The 19,039-nt window shown below is 45.9% G+C and overlaps 1 protein-coding gene across 1 annotated transcript in view; it reads left to right on the top strand.

The window, feature by feature from the left end:
* The window catches only part of ABCC2 (ATP binding cassette subfamily C member 2), a 37,974-nt gene that overhangs the window by 3,719 nt on the left and 15,216 nt on the right, over nucleotides 1-19,039 (top strand). Inside the window, exons 2-22 of the mRNA XM_081191098.1 lie at nucleotides 2,654-2,827; nucleotides 3,482-3,628; nucleotides 5,141-5,275; nucleotides 5,575-5,697; nucleotides 6,026-6,081; nucleotides 6,610-6,844; nucleotides 7,423-7,598; nucleotides 8,651-8,828; nucleotides 9,341-9,595; nucleotides 10,860-10,925; nucleotides 11,341-11,478; nucleotides 11,564-11,710; nucleotides 12,272-12,356; nucleotides 12,522-12,588; nucleotides 12,865-12,991; nucleotides 13,110-13,286; nucleotides 14,125-14,292; nucleotides 15,858-16,044; nucleotides 16,827-16,953; nucleotides 17,857-17,980; nucleotides 18,561-18,780. Of these exons, the coding sequence (XP_081047224.1) occupies nucleotides 2,654-2,827; nucleotides 3,482-3,628; nucleotides 5,141-5,275; nucleotides 5,575-5,697; nucleotides 6,026-6,081; nucleotides 6,610-6,844; nucleotides 7,423-7,598; nucleotides 8,651-8,828; nucleotides 9,341-9,595; nucleotides 10,860-10,925; nucleotides 11,341-11,478; nucleotides 11,564-11,710; nucleotides 12,272-12,356; nucleotides 12,522-12,588; nucleotides 12,865-12,991; nucleotides 13,110-13,286; nucleotides 14,125-14,292; nucleotides 15,858-16,044; nucleotides 16,827-16,953; nucleotides 17,857-17,980; nucleotides 18,561-18,780 (3,112 nt within the window). The remainder of the gene's footprint in view (nucleotides 1-2,653; nucleotides 2,828-3,481; nucleotides 3,629-5,140; nucleotides 5,276-5,574; nucleotides 5,698-6,025; nucleotides 6,082-6,609; nucleotides 6,845-7,422; nucleotides 7,599-8,650; nucleotides 8,829-9,340; nucleotides 9,596-10,859; nucleotides 10,926-11,340; nucleotides 11,479-11,563; nucleotides 11,711-12,271; nucleotides 12,357-12,521; nucleotides 12,589-12,864; nucleotides 12,992-13,109; nucleotides 13,287-14,124; nucleotides 14,293-15,857; nucleotides 16,045-16,826; nucleotides 16,954-17,856; nucleotides 17,981-18,560; nucleotides 18,781-19,039) is intronic.

Genomic DNA, 19,039 nt, shown 5'->3' with positions numbered 1-19,039 from the left:
AAGTGGTATGCTCCCAGGGCTTTTGGTACTAGATAATTATGACCATGTAGGTTAGCTGTTGACTTGAGGAGTCTCCAGTCCTTTGCGTGATCGAGATCACTCCACATCCCTGTGAAGTAAATTAAAATTGTTGCGCCACCCTGTCAGGTACTGGTTTTCTAGTGAATTGCCCAGATCTGTTTCCTTGTCACTGATGGAGAAGTCCTGGGCACCAGGAGATTTAAATTGCTAAACAAGAGCTCATGAGTGAAGCTGACTAAGCTGATCAGAGTGCAGCTGCCTTTGTTTGAGAGTTGTTGTCTCATCTACTGCTTGTAGGGATCTCAGGGCGTTCCACCAGAAACAGAAATGGGAGCAGAAATTGCCACAATTTGTATGTTCACCCAAGATCAGGAACAGTAACCATGCAAATACAAATGGTATCAGCTGTTGTTTATTTAAGTCCATGAATATTACATGCATAATTATGTTTTTGATGTTTCCCTTTCATTAAAATGCATTGAAATCAGTTACATAATTCATTATGTTAGTTTCAGCTGTAGCAGATAGCAAAACAAATTAACTTAGGTTATAACTGAACTGTAGCAGAATGGAAACAGTGGTGATTACAACAAAGGCAGGGCAGGGTGGAAATCGCTGTCTCTTTACGTCCTTAGCTACTAGTGGTCCTCTTGGCAAGTAGAGTACAACACTAACTTTTCCTTTGCAGTGAAGGATGTTGGGATTTCCCCTGATTCTGTTCATGCCAAGAGTCTGTTTCATACATAACAGGCAGGACTCTCCCGGTGCCTCCAATAAAACGAGATTTTGTGTTTCTGAAATGGTGACGTCTCCAGCAATTACTTCAAACTGTCAGGGCAAACATCAAAAGCCCATTGGTACCTGCTTGAAATCTGGAAGAACCACTGCCAGTCCAAGTAGACAATACTGGACTAGATGAGTCACATGACATAACACATGACTGATAACGCCGTCAAAATATTCCACTGATGTAGTTTCATTGGCAATTGGGTGTCTGCGGCGCAACTGAAACAGTGAGGAGTTGTGTGGGTGACACAGGAAGAGGATACATATTCTGTACTCCAGATCATGGTTTTGCCCCTAGTAGCAGTGCAACTTTACACCGTCCTGACCCTTGTAGAAGGAATTTATTTTCATAGATTTCAGTGGGAGGTTTTAATTTAAAACAAAAAACAGGCACTCCCCCAACAATGACAACAACCATCCTGCCCATATTGTCACAGCAGAGCACCCAATTACAGCACATCATTACTTGTATAGCATGGGGTTTTATCAGCTCCAGGGGAGCACAGTCCACTATTATGTCCAATGGTAGGTGAGAGTGCCGGATTTTGGTGTCCCACAGGGTGCCACTGAAATTTGAGACACCAAGGTCCACCACTGCCCTGTGTGTGTTCGTTCTGCTCCAAAATGGTGCTTGTGTGTCACATAAAAGGACTCAGTCCTCTTCCTAGAGGGATGCCCTGGGGGCTGGCAGCAGTGGGGTCATTACTGGCTTTGCCTCCAGTGGGACACTCACATCATTTTGCATGTATATCATGGGGATGTGTTGTTGTGGCGCTCTCTCCACTGTAGATTCGTTAGCTGTTTCCCCCATTTAACAATTAACTCAAAAGTTCTTTACAAATACAAGCCCTAAAGAGTCTTGCAAAAATACCTAATAATTATATTTGCTCCATTAAAACTGCTCAACCAAGCTGCATGCTGAAGTTTCTTTAAAAGGAATGTGGGCTGCAATCATTGCGCTGTAAGAAACAGATTTTTCTACAGCTGTTTTGATCCCAGTGTAGTAAAAACGAAATCCAGTTTTGTTCTGCAGAAATAATGGTAAATATTGAATTAAGGGGAAGAAAGGATGTCCAATCAGTTTGAGAGTTAAACACAGTATCAGCAATGTTAGCTCACACAACATGTACATCATAAACCATATAGATAGCCCACCAGGGTATCTCTAATTGATAACTGCTCTTATTAGATAGCATGTGCAACAAAGGTTCAACGCAATTACATGCTGGTAGTAAACACCAGTGCTGTGAATACAAACATTGACTTTTGCCCACTTGAAAATGTCACTGGATTCTAACACAAAGCATCACTAACTGGCTTGATTGCAGGTGAGTCATACTGAATGGGTTAGCATAAGGATGAGTAAGGGTGGTTGTAAATCAATGGAACAAGAACACCCTCAGAACAGCAGTGGAGACTGGAGGTGGAAATCAGTTATCCTGGGGTTGTGTTATGATGCATTGGGCAAATACAGCAAATCTTTGGAAGATGTTATAGCATTGTAATGAGTTCATGGCAGGTGCTGTGGTATTGGAATTGTGGCAATTGCTGTCAATGTTTACATGCTAATTGTCTGTGTAGATCCACAGTGGAACTTGGAACAGAGATGTAAGGCACCACCACCACAGTGTTGCAGCTCCCATCATCCTCAACCATTGGCCATGATGGTTGGGGCGGATGAGAGTTGGACTCCATCAACATCTTGAGTACCACAGGCTCTCCATCCCTGGTGCAATGCATAGTGGTGTGGGGCATGGATACATGTGAAACTATGTCAGGTAGTACATGTGGGCTAAAGATCTTAGCAAGTGTTGGCATATGCCTTTTTTGTTTTTGATGCCTCCAGAACTCTTCTTTCCTGGACCGGAATGATGCCGACCTGCCACTCTGCTTTGAACAGACTGTTCTGGTCTGGATCCCCCTGGGCTTCCTCTGGCTCTTTGGCCCAGTGCAGCTTCTCCACATCTGCACATCCAGGATGAAGAAATCATCTGTCACAAGAGTTTACCTTATTAAACAGGTGGGAGAGAAAGGTGTGCCCCGGAGTTAGTAGCAGGGTGGAAGCAAAGGGCATGAAGATCAAAGGGCAAAGCAGTTCTCTGGGAGGTGGATGGGGGTGATGTGAGAAACCCTGAAAGGGTTTAAGTGAAATAGGGATCTGTGCTAACTGGGAAATGTGGGTGGAAAGAGCAGGAAAGCCGGAGGGTCAGATGAACTTAGGTGTCCTTTGGCCAGAAGCCTTTGAACCATGTCTTGCTTATGTAATGCCGTCACGATAGTGGTGGTGTTTAGTATATACAGAATTGTTAGGAATCAAGTACTGTAGTGTATTTACTGTTGATGTAGTTTGCACTGTGATTGTTATAAAAAGGAATACCCAATCAAAACTAACCAACATATACATATACTTATATTATAAATAACACAGGGATTTTTATGTGTTTTGAACCCACTTTGAGTGCATTCCTTGCAGGAAAGGGGTATATCAATACACTTGATTTTTACTTGACGGAGGGTGTGATGCACAGCAGTGCTCCTGGGCCACTTGTGCTGTGGAATGTGGCTTTGCCCTGCATATGTAGCTTCTCCATGATGGGTTTAGAAGCTCCTTGCAACCTTATTCTCCTAGAACGTTGCAGGTAGCAATCTGACACGTCTGCTCTTCCTTTGCCAGGTGCTGGCTGCGCTGCTCTTACTGATGGCCCTTGCTGAAGTGTTTTTCACTGTTGCCGAAGACCTCGGAAACCTCCCGCACCCAACCCCTGTTAGTCGAAACCCAATTGTCCAGTACTTGAATCCAGCACTCTACTTCATTAGTTGGGTGAGAGCTCTCCTTCATCAAACCATGTCCTGGTCTGGAATTAAAATGTCCTTTATAAAGAACAAGGTTTTTTTTCCACCACAGAGTTGCCAACTCCAGTTTCAGCCTTCTGTTTCCATTGGGCTGTGTGCTAATACAAGTCCTGATGAGACCCAGAATAGTATTTCAAATGCCAGCGCTCTGATCTTCTCCGATCTTTAAAGCAGCTGCCTGAAACGGCTTTTTCTTTTTTAAGGGAGATTTAGGATAATAATAAATTTATTTATTTATTAACCCAAACCTTATACCACAACATAAAAAGCAGACACTAGAACATAATAAAAAGTGACCCCACACTAATTCCCCATCATCAAACTCCCATATTTCCCAAGTACACCATGAAAAGAACAAACTAACAAGGAATATATGAGAAAACAACAACAGTGGCTGCCCATTCACCCAAGTCTGCTGGGTAGTTTAAAATACAATAAAAACAGTGGGATAATATTAGTACAAATATTCAATGAACAAAATTTGTCCATCACCCTCATATTACTCTCAAAGTGCTTCTCCACGAGGGTAGATCCCTTTCGCATTGTCCCTTCAATGGCAACCTGCTACCCCAAGGTGCATCATACACCTCAAGTTACATCTTATTTGGTATGTCCCTGAAGATGGGCACCTGTATATTTTCTCCTGTGGGGCAAATAGCAGATTTGAGATGAGGCAGCATTTATCAGGAAAATACTACAGGGAGAAAGGGTTAAAAACAGCAACCAGAACTGACAACCCAGTCAGATTCATACCCTTCCACTGGTATGAAACATATATATATATATATATATATATATATATATATATATATATATATATATATATATACACACACACACACACACACACACACACACACACACATATGTGTGTGTGTGTTTTTATTGCTGCTTCTATTTCTTATATTTTATTTTATTGTAATTTGAATTCTGTCATCAAAAGTCATATATTAAGAAATAAAAGAAGCAATAAAAATACAGTTGAAAATCATACAGCTTCTAGCACAGCACATCACAATTGCTACAACAGGCAGAAAAGCCATTAAGTGGTTCTGCCAAGACCCTCAGCAGTTTTCAAGTGCTCCGCAGGGGTGGGAACCACTGATTTAGTTTGTCACATTTAATTACACCCTGGCTAGCTGATCTGATCTGAGCTAGGAAGTGGAGGTAGATTTTTTTAGCATTATACAAATTTAGAATTATGAAGGCAAAGGCCATTCTCTTATTTCATAATTACCGTAATACATCAGTCTGTTTCCAGATCTCATTCTGGAAGCTCGACTAGAAGTCACAAGCCATATTTTGAGCTTGTCTCAAGTGAGCATGTTCAGCGAGCTAAGAAGGTGGATCTCAGGTTCCTCTTCATTATCAAGTTTGATGTCCAGCCTGGTGCCATGAGTTTACATCACACCTCCCTCCATTTCCTAACCCTGAAACCAACCCAGTCTTCCAAACTCTTGGCTCTTTTTCGCTACTGCAGTTGCTCGTTCTGCTGATCCATGACAGCCGCCGCTTCACCGTCCGCAGAGACTCGGGGACTCTCTTCATCTTCCTTCTCCTTTCTGTGCTCTGTGGTGTATTTCAGCTCCAGACTCTCATCCGGCAAGCAATACAGGTCAGGAACACAAGAAGTCTATGAAAAACTAGGCAAACCAGGATGGCAAAGGTTGAGGTGGCCCCAGCAAAGCCACCTCAGGGGTCATTCAGCTCTGCAAGCCTGTCTGCTGTGGTTCACCCACCTATTTCTCAGGACAGTCCTGAGGCAGGGGGAAGTAGGGAGAAAGGCCAAAAAGCTGTAGGAAGGAGTTGTCCTGGGGCACGGACTTTAGCCCTAACTGCTTGGGAAGAAGTGGGTTCAGCTCCACAATTTGGTTACTTCCACTAGTATCTCCCATTTGCTTTCTTCTCTTGCAGGGCTCCATCACTGATGTGCCACGTTTTAGCTTCTTCCTTGTCTCCTACGGGCTTCAACTTATTTTATTCTTCATCTCTATTGTTTCCGACGTTGCCCCCGAAATGAAGGAAGCTGCAAAGAAAGTGAGTGTCTTCAGCTGCATGGTTTAGACTTGTAGGATAACCTTTGGGACAGGAACAGCCATTGGTATTCTGCATGGTATCCCCACTTTGTATAGGTTCTCGGAGTGGGCTTGATGGGATAGGGAACGTTTCCACACATCAGCTCACCAGGAAGCTGGGTTTCATAGGCCACACCTGGCTGCCTGATGCACTGTTTGGTGGGAGTGGTCTCAAAAGGAACATTTGCATTTGTGTCTTGAAGGCTTTGTTTCAAAAGTGACAGCCAAGTTAGTCACACTATTGTTACCTGAATTTTTCACCTAGACATTCTGCCTCCCGTGTTTTTCAGAACCCAGAGATTGTGGCCTCTTTCCTAAGCTTCCTCACTTTCCAGTGGTACAGCAGGTATGCAAATCTGAGTGGGAAAGATAAGTGTATTACATCTAGGAGAATAAAGGTTAGGGTCAACTAATCTGTCCCATTAGTGCAAGGATTTCTGCTTATGAAACAGGACTTCTCCCTGCTCTCCTCCTGTTGTGCATGTGGGAGATTTGCAGTCAAACTTAACAGTGCTAGTTAGTATATGAGGGGGTTAAGACCACAGAGTTCTAAACACTAGGGCTCTGGATCTGAAATATTTGCATGGTGAGAAATGCCGTACTGCAATGTAGTGTTTTAAACCAAGCTCCTATTTAAGTCTTTTATTTCCTCTGGTGTGTCTAATTAGAGGGTCTAGCCTTTTGGAATTCTTCATTCTGTTCAACAAGTGCCAACTGATGGGGAGCTGGCAGCCTCTCACTTTCCCCAAAGCCCCAACCCTTGGATACTGGGCTCATTTCACTGTTGTGCCTGAGCATGGTCAAAGCAACAAATTAGTGGGGTGAAGAGCAGCAAAGGTTTTGAGCACCTGAGTAAATCTGCTGTACCTTTCAGGATGGTGCTCAAGGGCTATCGCAAGCCACTAGAAATTGATGACCTCTGGGACTTGAAGGAAGAACATAAGACGGGGAAAATTTTAGGCTCGCTTGAGAAGAACATGACAGCTGGAATAAAAAATGCTCAGCGGAAACTGGAGATCCGGCAACGGAAGAGGAAACTTCATTCAGCAGCTACTGACCAGCAAATGAATGGCTTGAGCAAAGCCCAGAGTCAGGATGCATTGGTTTTGGTAACTACTGCTGCTGGGAGAGAGAGTGGGGCTTACATTTCAGATCCAAATGCTGGGCTGAATGGGAGGAAATCTTACACTTAGGATCCCTAAGCCCACTGCAGTTTAGAGCTTTGGGGGGGTCCGGTGGCAATATCACTGTGCTTTACAAGTGGGGGGGGGGGCTTCTGCATATAACAGAAGCTCCGTTTTGCACAACGTAGGAATCGGACATTTAGTATTGTGGTCCCTATCCTTTGAACCCTGCTCCCCTTAAAAATTAGACAGGTGCTGTCTCTATTGTTTTTTTTGGCATCTATTGAAGACCATCTTCTTGAGGAGCCTTCTAAATTAATAACTTTCCCAGTCTGCATCTGTATTGGAATTCTTTTTAAGAGGTTCAAAATATTCTTCTATAGTTTATAACTTTTTGTTTGTCACCCTGGGGCTCCTTTGGGAAGTAAAGTGGGATACAAATTTATCAAATTAATAAATCTTAATAAATAAATAAGATGGCTGGCTTTATGTGGCAGTTGCCCCACCCTGAGAGTTGGGGTCTGCTTGATGCCTGCCAGACCTAAACCCTGCTCTGAATCTAGGAAGAGAAAAAGGAAAAAGGCAAGAAGGAGGCAGACAAGAAAGACTCTCCTGGTGACTATGCGAAGAGCTGGCTGATGGCTTCTATATTCCGAACCTTTGCTGGGAACCTTATGAAATCAGTGGCACTCAAGGTAGCGCAAGACCTCCTGGTGTTTGTGAGCCCTCAGCTACTGAAGTGAGTCCTCCTAGCTCCACTTTTTAATTCTGAGTTTTCCTGGTGCCCTGGATGGTGGGCGATGGGGTTTAAATAAGCTTCTGATGCAGGAAGATCTTGACACTGGCTGGAAATCCATATACAGTGGTACCTCAGGTTACATACGCTTCAGGTTACATACTCCGCTAACCCAGAAATAGTACTTCAGGTTAAGAACTTTGCTTCAGGTTGAGAGCAGAAATCATGCTCTGGCGGCGCAGCAGCAGCAGGAGGCCCCATTAGCTAAAGTGGTGCTTCAGGTTAAGAACAGTTTCAGGTTAAGTATGGACCTCCAGAACGAATTAAGTACTTAACCCGAGGTACCACTGTATACAGTCTGGACCATCCACACGCTGATGAATTCCTTAAAACATTTTCACCGTTTTAAAGGCACAAACTATGTGCCTGGAGATTCCAGGCGCAACTAAAACAATTTCCTTGCGCTTCTGCTGTAAGATGGTGCATTAAGATGGCTTTTATAGATGAGGAACATTCTGAGAGAAAGTCAGGGTTTGGATCTGAAAAATGATTTTCCCAGGTCCAGGTTTTATACTGTGGTCCCATTTTAGTTGTCTCATATTAGTTGTCCATTGTAGGGGATAAGTAGCAGAGTTTGCTCCAGGGAAGAACAGTTTGGTCTCTGCATTGAGGAATAATGATGAGTTATGTTTTAGACTTAATTGAGATATATCCCTAAGGCTGCTATCACATATATACTTAGCTGAGACTGGGGATAAGTCCCACTGAGCACAATGGGACTTATTTCTGAGTGGACATGTATACTAAAATTGTCCACTGGAGACATGGAGGTGTTCAGGAGAGAGCCACAAAGGTTGCATGTGGCCTGTGAGTTGTCCACATGTGACCTATGGTTGCATTGCATGAGCCTGGTTGAGGAGGAGCCTGTAGCCTGTGTGTGGAAGAACAAGAGGATGATGCTTAGGGCTTGTGGGAGGCGGGCGTGTTATTGGGGTGTGGTTTGTGCAAGTCTGAGTCGAATTTAGAGAGATGCTCATCAATATTTTCTCTTGCAGGCTGATGATCTCCTTTGTGTCAGACCCAAATGCCTACCTTTGGCATGGCTACCTCTATGCAGTGCTGCTGTTTCTGACCGCACTGGTGCAATCCATCTGCCTACAGCAGTATTTCCAACTCTGCTTTGAACTGGGCATGCTCGTACGCACTGCTCTTATGGCTGCCATCTACAAGAAGGTCAGCTGGGTCCTTCGCCTTTTGTGGGGGCTGCTCTCCTTAGTACTGACCAATCAACTTGGACTGCTTTCCCCTGGATCTTGGGATGGAAGGATCCTTTGACATTCACACTTCATTGATTTTTTTGCAGTGCAGTTATCCAGCCAAGGAATGCATACAGAAATGCATGCACTGGGATAAAGTGTGCACAAAATGCATATATAAGTGGTAATAGCACACACAGATGCATTATATTTGGGAAAACAGCTTTGCAGAGATGTTAGCCAAGTTTGTATGCAAATGGGTGTATTAGGAGAAATTCATACTAAAATGCTGATGGATTTTCATGGATTTTATTTTAAAAATTGCAAACCAATGTGGAGGACTAAAGTGAAGATTGGAAAAGTGAGAAACAGAGACAGGAAGTCGCTGACAGATTTGCTCATCCTTAGTGCTTTGTGCCCTGGTCCCTAATGGCTATGGCATTATCTGGTACCCCTAGTTTTTACAGCCACTGTTGTATCTGCTTTCAGGCCCTTACTGTTTCCAATGCCACACGGAAAGAATCCACAGTGGGCGAGACGGTGAATCTGATGTCCGCAGATGCCCAGCGCTTCATGGACTTCACAAACATGATGCACCAGCTGTGGTCGGCTCCCCTGCAGATTGTGCTGTCTATAGTGTTTCTGTGGCTGGAGCTCGGCCCCTCTGTGCTTGCTGGGATTGCTGTCATGGTCCTGCTTATCCCCATCAATGCTGTGCTGGTCACGAAGGCCAGAGCCATCCAGGTGAGGGAAGGAATATCCTGGGTAGGTGGGGAACTAGCAGTGCCTTTTGGTTTGAAAGGGCTGTGAGGTCAGTTCTGCTACAGAGGACAAATTCTTAGGCCAAGCGTGTGCTCCAAATGCTAACCTTGAATTCTGAATGTAACTGCCCTGTGTAATTTTTTGCACTGGGCTTCAGTGATTAGATTTCATTCTATTAAAAGCAGCCTATTAAAAATAGTCTGTAAAAGGTAAAGGTAAAGGTACCCCTGCCTGTACGGGCCAGTCGTGTCCGACTCTAGGGTTGTGCGCCCATCTCACTTAAGAGGCCGGGAGCCAGCGCTGTCCGGAGACACTTCCGGGTCACGTGGCCAGCATGACGAAGCTGCTCTGGCGAGCCGGCACCAGCGCAGCACACGGAAACGCCATTTACCTTCCCACTATAAAGCGCTACCTATTTATCCACTTGCACTTAAGGGTGCTTTCGGACTGCTAGGTGGGCAGGAGCTGGGACCGAAGACGGCAGCTCACCCCGCCGCGGGGATTCGAACCGCCGACAATGCGATCGGCAAGCCCTAGGCACTGAGGTTTTACCCACAGCGCCACCCGCATCCCTGTAGTCTGTACAATAGTCTGTACAGTTCATTTATTCAAAATCCTGAAGTCTGATTATCCCAGTTTAATGTAGATGTCTCAGAGTTTAGAACAAGACTGAGCATTGTAATCTGTAGAAAACACAACTTGAAAAAAAAGAAACAATGCATGTATATGTGTGTGTGTATACACACACACACATACACACACACACACCCCTCTACAGTGGTACCTTGGGTTAAGTACTTAATTCGTTCCGGAGGTCCGTTCTTAACCTGAAACTGTTCTTAACCTGAAGCACCACTTTAGCTAATGGGGCCTCCTGCTGCCGCTGCGCCGCCAGAGCACAATTTCTGTTCTCATCCTGAAGCAAAGTTCTTAACCCGAGGTACTATTTCTGGGTTAGCGGAGTCTGTAACCTGAAGCGTATGTAACCTGAAGCATATGTAACCTGAGGTACCACTGTATATATTACTGAGCACTGTAGACCTCTGTAGAATAAGTCTTATAGGGCATGGCATCAACCCCCCAGCTTCACTTTCAGAGATCTGTTGGAGAATTAAGGGCAAAACTATGGCAATGTGGTACCTCTAACTGTCAGAGACAAAGCACAAATGACTTGTCCCTGGGCAACATATTATGTGGGGCTGGAACAATGATCAACTCCCTCTTTGCAACTTACTTCTTTGCGCAGGTGAAGAACATGAAGCACAAGGATGAGCGCATGAAAATAATGAATGAAATTCTCAGCGGCATCAAGGTGAGTAGCAGAGACCAGATTGCTCCTACACAGTGATGAGCTGGCTGTACCGATGGAAACATCAATGGATTTTTTTTTTAGTCTGACCTTGCATTGCTTGCAGCACAATCCTAGCCACGTCTGCTGATAATTAAGTCCATTTGATTTCAGTTAGGCTTACTACTTGGTAAGTGGAGTTTTAATTGCAGATAAGGCAGAGGATAACTGGGAGTGTTGCCTCTGATCTCTGCCAGATGCCTTCCCAAAGCAGGCATGCAAGGTCAGCGCCTGCTTAGCCTTTGCCTGCAATGTGTGCGTCGGGAAGGGGCTTGTGCTGGAAATGAGACATGGTAGGATGGAGCCCTGCTCCTGCTTTCCCTGGATAGAAAGCTCTGTTGAACTGAGCCCCCATATCTGACCAGAAGCATCCTTTCAGATCCTGAAGCTGTTTGCCTGGGAGCCATCATTTGAGAAACGAGTCAGAGGTATCCGGGCACAGGAGCTGAAGCGGCTGCTGCGCTTTGCCTACCTGCAATCCGTCTCCATCTTCCTCTTTGCCTGTGCTCCTTTCATAGTAAGACAGCACACTATTTTTGTTCCTTTTGCTCATCCCTTGCAATGTAAAAGATGCCCCTCACCCCCTGACTCTCCTTCCTTAGGTCTCTGTGGTAACATTTGCTGTGTATGTGTTGGTTGATGAAAACAATGTTTTGGATGCGCAGAAAGCCTTCACTTCTATCTCTCTGTTCAACGTCCTGCGCTTCCCTCTGGGCTTCCTGCCATTGACATTGTCCTCCCTGGTACAGGTGAGTAGGCTGGTGAGGGACATATATCCTGTAACTGAGGTGGGAGGGGGAGCCTGACCCCAGTTTTGGTGTTCACTCCCTGTTTGTAGAAAGAGATGGTTGGGTCCTGGGTTGTGCAAATGGCACTGGGGCTCCCTTAGCTTTGGGTTGCATATCATAGACTCCTGATCAGTCTGTATGGCAAATGTCTCTCTCAACAAGCCATGGAGCACCAGAAAGCACCAAGCTACTCCATGCCCCAGCTTTAAGAAGGTCTTTGGCAAAGTGCCCCCAGGCAGTCTTACCTGGCAAGGGAGGTAGCCATGACTGGCAACACTCTGATCATCGCTGGATTGCTGAGTCTGGGTGCTGCAGTTTTAATTTCCCATAATGCCTCAGCATAACCCCATGTCAGAGGCATTGAGGGAAATTGAAAGAGAAGCTCCCAAAACTAATCAGTTGGTGCTGATCATAGCTCTAAAAATGTTTAAAGTGGGCACAGGCATCAGAATTGGATTCTGCAGGTGTGCTGGTATCCCAATCACTGCCTGGCATGCCTGACTTTGCCTCTACACCTTACAGGTCAATGTATCTACTGAACGGCTGGAGCGCTACCTGGGCAGTGAAGACCTGAACACTTCGGCCATATGTCATGAACCGAGCCCTGGTAATTGAAGGTTAGGGTTTGGAGGTCATAGGCAGAGTTCTGAAGCAAATGTAGAAGGCTGGTAAAAATGCGTAAGACGTCAGGTGTGACTTGTGTTCTGTGATGGGGCCGGAATCGTTCCTACACTGTCCTTGATGATAATGCTACCTTTTCTTTCTCCTCTAGGCTGTGCTGTGACTTTCTCTGAGGCCTCCTTTGCCTGGGAACAATATTCAGATGCCACCATTAGAGAGTAAGTCACCATATACCAGACCAATTTTGTATGTTTGTGGGGAGGGGATTTAGGGATATGTCTGTGATCCTTTGCATTAAAGTTGTAAGCGGGGAGGGGGGGTCCTTTCTTACCCACTTGCCTGTTGGATAAGGCAGGGAAAGGTAAACCAGGCCTTGAACGATAATGAGAATGTTCTGATAGAGTTTCTCTCAATCGGGATGGTTCCTTCCTGGCCCCAAAGACCAGTCCACTTCCATATACATGCTTCTTCCATGTGCTACTTTTCTCCTGCAGCATAAACTTGAAAATTCCAAATGGGCACCTGTTGGCCATTGTAGGACCTGTGGGATCAGGCAAATCCTCGCTGGTGTCAGCCATGTTGGGAGAGATGGAGAACATCAAAGGACATATCAATGTTCAGGTGAGAGGAGGTGGCGGCTCTGGTAAGAAGCCCCACAGAAGCTAATCTCTAATTCACTGATTTTCCCAAGTACTATTGACTAGACAGATCTCTCCTCCTCTTCCTCTTGCTTCTTCAGGGCTCCATAGCCTATGTGTCTCAGCAAGCATGGATCCAGAATGCCACACTGAAGGACAACATCCTTTTTGGGTCACCCTTCGATGAGGCCCGATACCAACAGGTCATAGATGCTTGTGCTCTTCTTCCAGACCTGCAGCTGCTGCCAGGAGGAGACCTTACTGAGATTGGAGAGAAGGTGCCAACCTTGGGCTTAATGGCAGAAGGGGCAGGTGGCAATCTGGGGCGAAGTAGCAAGTAGGACAGGGAGGGAGATGACTCTGATATATGCAGGAACAAGGGATGCTGTGGGTGATGGTCCAGCCTTGCAAAGAAATCTACAAAAGTTCCTAGCCAAATAGTAATGGTTACTAGTGCTCTTGTGGCCACATGTAGCTGTGTTTTTCTTTCATGGCTCATTGAGAGCCTGGAGGAAAACAAAAACATCCAACTCTGTTCTGAATTACAAAAACTTTCCATGGAGATTCTTAAGAGGTCCAATGGATAGCTCAGTTGGTTGGAGTGTGGTGCTGATAACGCCACGTTTGCAGGTTTGATCCCCATATGAGACAGCTGCATATTCCTGCATTGAGTGGAATTGGACTAGGGTCCCTTCCAACTCTGAAATTCTACTTTTCTATGACTGTCATTGAGAGTTAACACTGATCATATTTGGTTATCTTTGGACATCAGTATGAGGTGTGGGAAGAGCAAGTGTTAATGTAGGCAGCTGTGCAGGACTAAGGGAGGGCAGGAGAATTGTTATTGGGAGAGTGCATAAGGGTAGGAGAAGTCCTGAAAGGGCATTTGATTGGATGGATGATTACGGGAAAATGCTGAATTCTTGTAGAGGATTATAGTATTCACTGTCATGTGGTGTGAGTTTCAGCAGGACCATCTTCATCAGTCAAGGCTGACCAAGCCAAATCCATTGGAGGGGGCTGCTTCTGCCTCAAGTAATCAGAGCTCAAGTTGTTGCCACGCACTGAACCATAGAGAAAGCTCAGAGATCCTAGCTTGGCTGCTTTCTTCTGCAGGGCATTAACCTTAGTGGAGGCCAGAAGCAGCGTGTCAGCCTGGCCAGAGCTGTATACAACAACGCAGACATTTACTTGCTGGATGACCCCCTGTCGGCTGTGGATTCCCATGTAGGACGACACATTTTTGACCAAGTGCTGGGGCCACAGGGGCTGCTGCAGCATAAGGTGAGCTCTTGCCTGCCCTGCAGACCCTGTTTTGTGAAGAGCAGATGGAGAAATGTTTTGTTTGTTAGTGCTACAAGACTGATACTCCACCTTTCTTCCAAAGCGAACAAAAAAGCGAACAAAAATCTAGCCAGTGTGGGAGACAAGCGTTACTGATTCAGGTAACTGAAAGTTGGCTCCAAAAGAAGTCACTGACTCCAAATGGTCTGTGACTGTTTTCTATAGATGGAAGCTTGCTTTGTCCCTGGTAAAGAGTGTAGAGCTCCACCCTCTTTGGGATTGAGGTCCATCTTACTTGAAACAGTAAATTTAATCAACTGCATCAGCTGGATTTGGTGTTTGCTTCTGTTTTGTGATGCTGCCTTTCAGAGTGTTCTTAGAAAACTGAGGCAGCTGGCCGAAGGCTAAGTTAAAACAAGCAAACAATGCTAAATAAAGAGGATTAGAAATTCAACATACGGCAATATTAAGATGCATGAAAGCCAAATGTCGGGACCTAACCTAGCTCCAAGAGTGGGTCCTGTTCAGGTAGAGGTGTTCAAGGATCAGAAGGGAAACAGATGTGGCCACAGATGGAGTGGAGGTCAAACACTGGATCGAAGGCAATAGATGCGATTGTAGGTAGTCTGGAGTTCATGCAGATGACGATCCAAAGGCCAGAGGCATGTGTAGAGTCAGAACCTGGCAGAAAGGCAGCAATGATGTGGTCAGGAGCAGATGTGAGGTAGCAGGCTGTTATCAGAGTCCAAGGAAAAGGAGTTGGCGGAGATCTCCTCAATAAGCTGCTCTACCTAGTGGCTTAGGTTGGTTGCAATGGTATTGTAGGGGCTGGCATGTTCCAGTTGGCTTGGAGAGTCAGCTGAGAGTCTTCAAGCTGGAAGCTCAGCTGCTTCTCTTCAGGCTGGAGCTGCGTCCTAGAAATTGTAGCTGCTGGGAGGGGTTTCTAGTGCCTGTGTTTGAAGGAGGAGTGGCCATTTCGATGGGGAAATAGATATAGCATTTGTTTTTTTCAAAGCTTGCAGGAGGAGGATTCAGGAGGGTTAGTTTAAGTTAGTGAAGTGGGCTTTTTGTAAAGGAGAGACAGGTGAGTCCACAGTGTTCCTGTAGAAGCCTTCCTGATATAATGTCATAGGTCCAGGGTACAGAGTGGCTGGGGTGCCATCTTCTTGATAAAGGTAAAGGGACCCCTGACCATTAGGTCCAGTCGTGACCGACTCTGGGGTTGTGGTGCTCATCTCGCTTTATTGGCCAAGGGAGCCGGCGTACAGCTTCTGGGTCATGTGGCCAGCATGACTAAGCCGCTTCTGGAGAACCAGAGCAGCGCATGGAAACGCCGTTTACCTTCCCGCTGGAACGGTACCTGTTTATCTACTTGCACTTTGACGTGCTTTCAAACTGCTAGCAGGGACCGAGTAACGGGAGCTCACCCCGTCGCGGGGATTCAAACCACCAGCCTTCTGATCAGCAAGTCCTTGGCTCTGTGGCTTAACCCACAGCGCCACCCGCGTCCCATACATCTTCTTGATACTACCTCTTTAATTGTGATATGCTGGTTTGTGCCACAGACCCGGATCCTGGTGACTCATAGCTTAAGTTTCCTGGCCCAAGTGGATGACATTGTGGTGCTGGTGGCTGGAACTGTTTCCGAACAGGGTTCTTACAGCACCTTACTGGCTAATGGTAAAGCATTTGCTCAGCTGCTCAACACATATGGAAACCAGCAGGAAAACAGTCCTGAAGAGGAAGCTACAGGTAAGAAAGCATTACATTATACAGCAGGGGTAGAGGAAACTTGTCAGGATTGGCCTTTTAAGCCAAATTTGACAGCTGAGCTGGGCTCCTCACCTGTCGCCTGACTTCACAATAAAGCAAGGTGCTGCTGAAACAGAAGAAAACATATTTGATTTAGTAGCGTAATCAGGGAGGCGGTTTGCATTGCAACGTCTACCACAACTAAGGTTTCCCCCCTCTAGCAGGGATTTCAGTGTAAACCCTTTCCTGATTAGGAAGAGAGTTGAACAGAATCCTGACACATGGAGCAGGATTTAACTCTCCTAAATCCTGTTGCATTGATTGCGCATGCCATTTTTCCTGTGGGGAACTGGTTCTGTTGCTGTTGGCTGCATGCACTTCACCTGCAGCTGCCCATCAGAGCAATGCCAGCTGATTGACAGGTGGGCATGGTTTTGAGAAAATGGCCTTGAGGTCCAAGGTGGTACCACTGGCAGGTTAAGATTGGCCTGTGGCCCAGAGGTTCCTCACGCCTTGTATACAGGGTTGAGGGACACTGATCGAAGTGACTGTCCAGTATGCATCTTGTTCTGGAGTGAGTCACAGTAAAGTGGTGCCATAAATATGATTTGTAACTTCCATGTATCAAAACTCCATTTTGAACAGCAACGAGACAACTCTTGTGGGGCAGGTGGGGCAGGATCCACCTAAGATAATGACCTGATATAGTGACCTTCAGACTTAATTCTTCCTGAACTTGCCTCCTTCCTGAGTTTCATGCCATGGTCTTGACTTTTTTTTAGTGGGGATGGAAGAGGACCTAGAACTGGATGGGGACACTGAACCTGGAGCTGAGGAGGTACCAACTGATGTGGTGACCATGTCCCAGAAGAGTGAGGCCAGTGTCCACCAAAAGGACTTCATCCGCAGGTTAGGCCTCCTATGAACTCACAGCCACTTTATTTGCTAATTTGCCTTCCTATTCTCCCCATCTTTCTCCCTGTCTTTTTAATATCTCCCTTTCCTTTCTTCCATTTGGAATTTATTTAAGGCTATTGAGCAAGGCCGTAGGGTTGGGGTAGGTGGGGACCAAAGGGCCCCCCTCAAAACCAGAAGTCCTAGGCAAGTGCTGATTCCTTCCTAGAGTCTCGTCTATGATCCTAGTATCTTTCCTCACATGGCTAAAAAACTCGCTCAGCACCACCACATCTTTCACACCCTTGCCCAATCAACATCCTCCTAGGGCTTGCAGGGCCTGGGATCAGAACGGTTTTGTCTCTGTGTAGCTCAAGAATGGGAAGCCTGTAGCCCTCCAGATGTTGTCACTCCCATTCAGGAGGTATACTGTAACAACATCTGGGGTGGGTGGGCACAGGTTCTCTGGACTTGGCATAGCTGATACTTTGCTGAGTTTCACCCTCAGCTGCCTTGATTCCAAAGTTCTGTGATGTTTCCCTCATTGGGCATACTCAGACTTTCAGCTTCATTCCAGAATCCTTGATCTCAGCCACCTCTGATGGTCTGAGAAAGACCAAATTGGGTGATACAGGGCAAAACAATGAACTGGGATGTTGGGTCATCCTAATGTGCTCTTAGATTCATAAAGGGTTGCCACACCAGTCACCAGACAACAGGTTTCATGTGTCGTGTATTTTTAGGGCAGGAACCGCCCTAGAACTGATTTTTGTAAACTGTTCTGAGACCCCTTTTGGCCAAAAGGCAAGGTATAAATACTTTAGAAAAACAAAATGGCAGGCAGGGCAGCCCAGTGCGCAGAGCATACGGGGAAGGAGGATAGAATCCCTGTCCCTCATCATTGTTCTCCTGTGTTAGCCTTAGTCACAGCAGTCACAAGTCGCTCACGATGTCACAGCGAATGAAGTTGAAGGAGAAGAAGCCAGTGGCTGAGATAAAAGGGCAGAGGCTGATTGACAAGGAGGCCATGGAAACCGGCAAGGTGAGAGGGAGGGGTCAAAATGTTCTCCTGCCTCATAATTAGGACAAGTGAGGGTCTCAAAGGGATGGAAGGGAGGAGGGCTGTGGAGACCCTGTCCCAGAGCTAGATGGGGAACAGAGAATGACCTCCTTGCAGGAGGTTAGTTGAAGGACTCCTCATTCCATTACCCCCAAGGAAAAGGTGTAGTAATGCTGTTTTGATTGATAAATTAATTAATTTGTACACCACCCTTCGTCCGAAGATCCCCAGGCGGTTCGAACAGAAAAATAAAAAATGAGAATACAATAGTGCCCTCTATTTTGGGTTTTGTTAAATTCTTTCTTTCCTGTTAACCTACCGCTCAATTTTAAGAGCCTTTGCAGTGTCCATTATTGCGCCCTGTCCCTCCAAGGAACAGTTCAGTCTTTCTGTCCTTATATACTGACTACTGGACTGTTCCTGCTTATTTTCTGGTTAACTGAGTCATATGCCATAGCATATGCTGGAACGTAAGAGGTTTTCAAGGGCTGCTATTTTAGAGTGCATACAATGATCACCCACTACGGCACTCTGTGTCTGATAACAATCCTCTGCCTTGTAGGTGAAGTTCAGCATGTATCTGCAATACCTCCGTGCTGTTGGCTGGTGCCTGTCAACAATGGTCTTGCTTGCCTACATAGGGCAAGCTGTAGCCACGATTGGCTCCAACCTGTGGCTTAGTGAGTGGACAAATGATGCTGCAAAGTACGCGAACCAGACCTACCCAGCTTCTCAACGTGACCTGCGTATTGGAATCTATGGGACATTGGGTGCCGGCCAGTGTAAGTCTCCAAAAAACAGAACCACTCGAGAAATGTTGAGTGGCCAGGAACTGCCCTGTGCCCTGTTGGTTGACAAACAAATCGGCTCCCAAACGCCGAAAACCTGGACGTAAGTGCTTCGGTTTTTGAATGTTTTTCAGAAGCAGAACATCCGACACGGCTTCCACTTGAGAGCAGGAAGCTCTGTTCTTGAGCTGGTAGCAGTTTTCAAGGTCCAAAGACCTGTGAAATTTGGACCCACAGCTGAAAGCAATAGACC

The sequence above is a fragment of the Podarcis bocagei genome (genome assembly GCF_964188305.1).
Source record: "Podarcis bocagei genome assembly, chromosome: 4".
Taxonomy (NCBI): domain Eukaryota; kingdom Metazoa; phylum Chordata; class Lepidosauria; order Squamata; family Lacertidae; genus Podarcis; species Podarcis bocagei.
The sequence above is the reverse complement of the archived record's forward strand: the minus strand, read 5'-3'. Positions and strand labels throughout refer to the sequence as shown.